Source organism: Bombina bombina, chromosome 5, assembly GCF_027579735.1.
Source record: "Bombina bombina isolate aBomBom1 chromosome 5, aBomBom1.pri, whole genome shotgun sequence".
NCBI classification, from domain to species: domain Eukaryota; kingdom Metazoa; phylum Chordata; class Amphibia; order Anura; family Bombinatoridae; genus Bombina; species Bombina bombina.
The window spans coordinates 227,044,236-227,047,427 of NC_069503.1; the positions used below are offsets into that span (position 1 = coordinate 227,044,236).

A 3,192-nucleotide genomic window follows, 5' to 3' on the forward strand; every position below is an offset into this window, starting at 1 on the left:
TCATCTTGCATGACATCCCTTAAAGGAACCTTCATTCGTCGGGAAGTTGTCGGTAGAAGAGTATGGCTCCGCGTTGGCTCCTTTGAAGATGGCTCCGCTCCGGATGGATGAAGATTGAAGATGCCGCCTGGATGAACACTTCTACTGGATGGAGGACCTCTTCTTGCCCCGCTTGGATGAAGACTTCTACCGGACCTCCTCTGCGCACCTTGGATGAAGAATTCGGCTCGGCTGTGTGAAGACGACTCAAGGTAGGATGATCTTAAGGGGGTTAGCGATAGGTTTTTTTTTAAGGGGAGTTTGGGTGGGTTAGAGTAGGGGTATGTGGGTGGTGAGTTGTAATGTTGGGGGGGGTTGTATTTTTATTTTCAGGTAAAAGAGCTGATTACTTTGGGGCAATGCCCCGCAAAAATCCCTTTTAAGGGCTGGTAAAAGAGCTGATTACTTTGGTAGTTTAGAATAGGGTAGGGAATTTTTTATATTAGGGGGCTTAGATTAGGTGTAATTAGTTTAAACTGCTTGTAATTTTTTGTAATTTAGTGTTTGTTTGTTTTTGTATTATAGAATAGTTTATTTTATTGTATTTTAATTTAGCTCATTGTAGGTAATTTATTTAATTAATTTAATGATAGTTTAGTGTTAGGTGTATTTGTAACTTAGGTTAGGATTTATTTTACAGGTAATTTTGTAGTTATTTTAACTAGGTAGCTATTAAATAGTTATTAACTATTTAATAGCTCCGGAGACCGGGGAGGGGATGAGAGGACACGGGAGAGGCGACGGCTTTATACCGGACATGTATGGGGTTTTTTAATACCTGCAATCGAGATGTGAAAGAGATAATCACATCTGTCTAGGGATGCGAGGCACAATTCATTCGTATGCACCGGTGTAATTCCGCGGGGGAGTGTAGGTCTTTGTATAATCCTTAGAGCCTGCTAGAGTAAACGATATTCCCACGATGAGGCACGTTCCAGTTCAGCGCCACTTGCCGTCATTTTCAGCCCACTTTTTGCCCCAAGGGAAACAGGACAAGCTTTTGGAGACATGTGATGAAGAAAATTGGGGTGAAGAGGAGGAAGACGAGGAAGAGGAGGAGGAGGAGGAAAGACAATTTAGGAGGTCATGTACACCACCTCCCGGACAGAGGAAAGGGAGGAGACAAAGACTTCGGGCATTTCGGTCTCTTTATTTGCGCCTTTACAAGCGCTCTGTAACTTTGCCCTTCCATTGGAAGCTGTGGGGTGGCCTTGGGGGAAGGAGGAGGAGATTTTGGGCAAAGAGAAGGGAGGGGGGCGGTGGTTCTGGGGGAAATGATGTGGGAAGAGCACACAATGCTATGAATTCAGATGGAGCGGCATTGGGAACCAATTACTTAAGAGAAGAAGATGCAGGTCCCTCCCTTGGTCTCCCCAATGGATTTTCTTCACATCCTTCAGACCCTCAATCCATCCTCATAACCAATGTCTGCAGCATCGGGGCCCAGGATGGCCCTTCGCAAAATGGTCTGCTACCACAAGATGATTTAACTCCACCTCCTGAAAAGGAGGTTACTCCTACACCACCTCCTGCAGCTCTGACAGAGGAACATGTGGGCTGTGTTCAGAGTATACTGGACCAGTTTCTTCAGTCGTATGGAAGCCTAATACCTCTAGCAACAGAGGAAGTTTTGGAAAAACTTGAAGATGTTTTCCAGCAACCATTTACTACCCCTGCAAGGAGAGCTGTAGTACAGCACCTGATCCATTCATACCAACGAATGCCAGGGAATGCCTTGCTACGTGGTTTCCGTGTTACGTACAAAAGACATGTGCTGAGCATGGACGATCTTGGAACCCTTTATGGACAGAACTGGTTAAATGACCAGGTTATGAACATGAATGGGGATTTAGTAATGGACACTGTGCCAGAAAAGGTTCATTTTTTTAATAGCTTTTTCTATGACAAATTAAGAACAAAAGGATATGAAGGAGTAAAGAGGTGGACAAAAAATGTGGATATTTTTAGTAAACAGTTGCTTCTGATACCTATACACCTTGAGGTCCACTGGTCTCTAGTCTGTGTGGATGTGACAAAGCGGACCATAACATATTTTGATTCCCAGCGCACACTGAACCGGCGCTGCCCCAAGCATATAGCCAAGTATCTCCAAGCCGAAGCAGTGAAGAAGGATCGTCCAGATTTTATCAATGGCTGGAAAGGACTCTTCAAAATGAATGTTGCAAGGCAGAATAATGACAGTGACTGTGGGGCCTTTGTGTTGAAGTACTGTAAGTTCCTTGCACTTGGCTACCCATTCACTTTCAGTCGGCAGGATATGCCCAAACTCAGACGCCAGATGTACAAGGAGCTGTGTCACTGCAAGCTGGTCCCATAAGGGATGGTACACTGCCGGGAGAGGAGTACAGACTGAGCCAGCATCTTGCAGAGCATCTCTCAACCAAGAGCCTATCATCTAGAGCCTCTGCAGAATAAAGAACCAATCTTGCCTACTTTCTTGAAAGGTGCTCTCGTGAGCATCCTAACTACCCAGTGGTTGGTGCTGTGCAAATATTCCCATCTGCCTGATTCTTGCAGTGGGTGAAACAGTAATATGTAAATTGATCTATAAAAGTACAAACTGAGATATATCAAAGAACCCTACCCAAGTCCCCTGTGGAACCTGCCCCCATTGATTCATGCAGAGCATCTTTGCTACCCATGAAAGTTCTGCTCCAGTTCTTCATATTTTCATTACTGTTTTTGTCTTTTACTTATTTAAATGTTTCTGATTTTTTTTATTATTTTTTTTGGGAAAATTTGTAGTTTTTTTTTTTTTTTTTCCTTTTTTGTAAAAAAAAGTAAAAAATTGAATAAAAAGTTCTATAGAAAAGTGACATTGCAAAAATATTTTAAAAAAAAAAAAAAAAAAAAAAAAAAAAAACTATTTAATAGCTATTGTACCTAGTTAAAATAAATACAAAGTTGCCTGTAAAATAAATATAAATCCTAAAATAGCTACAATGTAATTATTAGTTATATTGTAGCTATATTAGGGTTTATTTTATAGGTAAGTATTTAGTTTTAAATAGGATTCATTTATTTAATTTTAGGAATATTATTTCGTTTAATTTAAATTATATTTATGTTAGGGGGTGTTAGGGTTAGGGTTAGACTTAGGTTTAAGGGTTAATAACTATTATAGTAGCGGCA

The 3,192-nt window shown here is 41.1% G+C and overlaps 1 protein-coding gene across 1 annotated transcript; it reads left to right on the top strand.

Annotated features, from left to right (window-relative positions):
• Positions 1–745: 745 nt before the first annotated feature.
• On the top strand, positions 746–2,737 carry LOC128659287 (sentrin-specific protease 3-like). The gene has a single exon (XM_053712958.1). The coding sequence runs from the start codon at positions 962–964 to the stop codon at positions 2,375–2,377; it is 1,416 nt and encodes a 471-aa protein (XP_053568933.1). The 5' UTR covers positions 746–961; the 3' UTR covers positions 2,378–2,737.
• Positions 2,738–3,192: the final 455 nt, after the last annotated feature.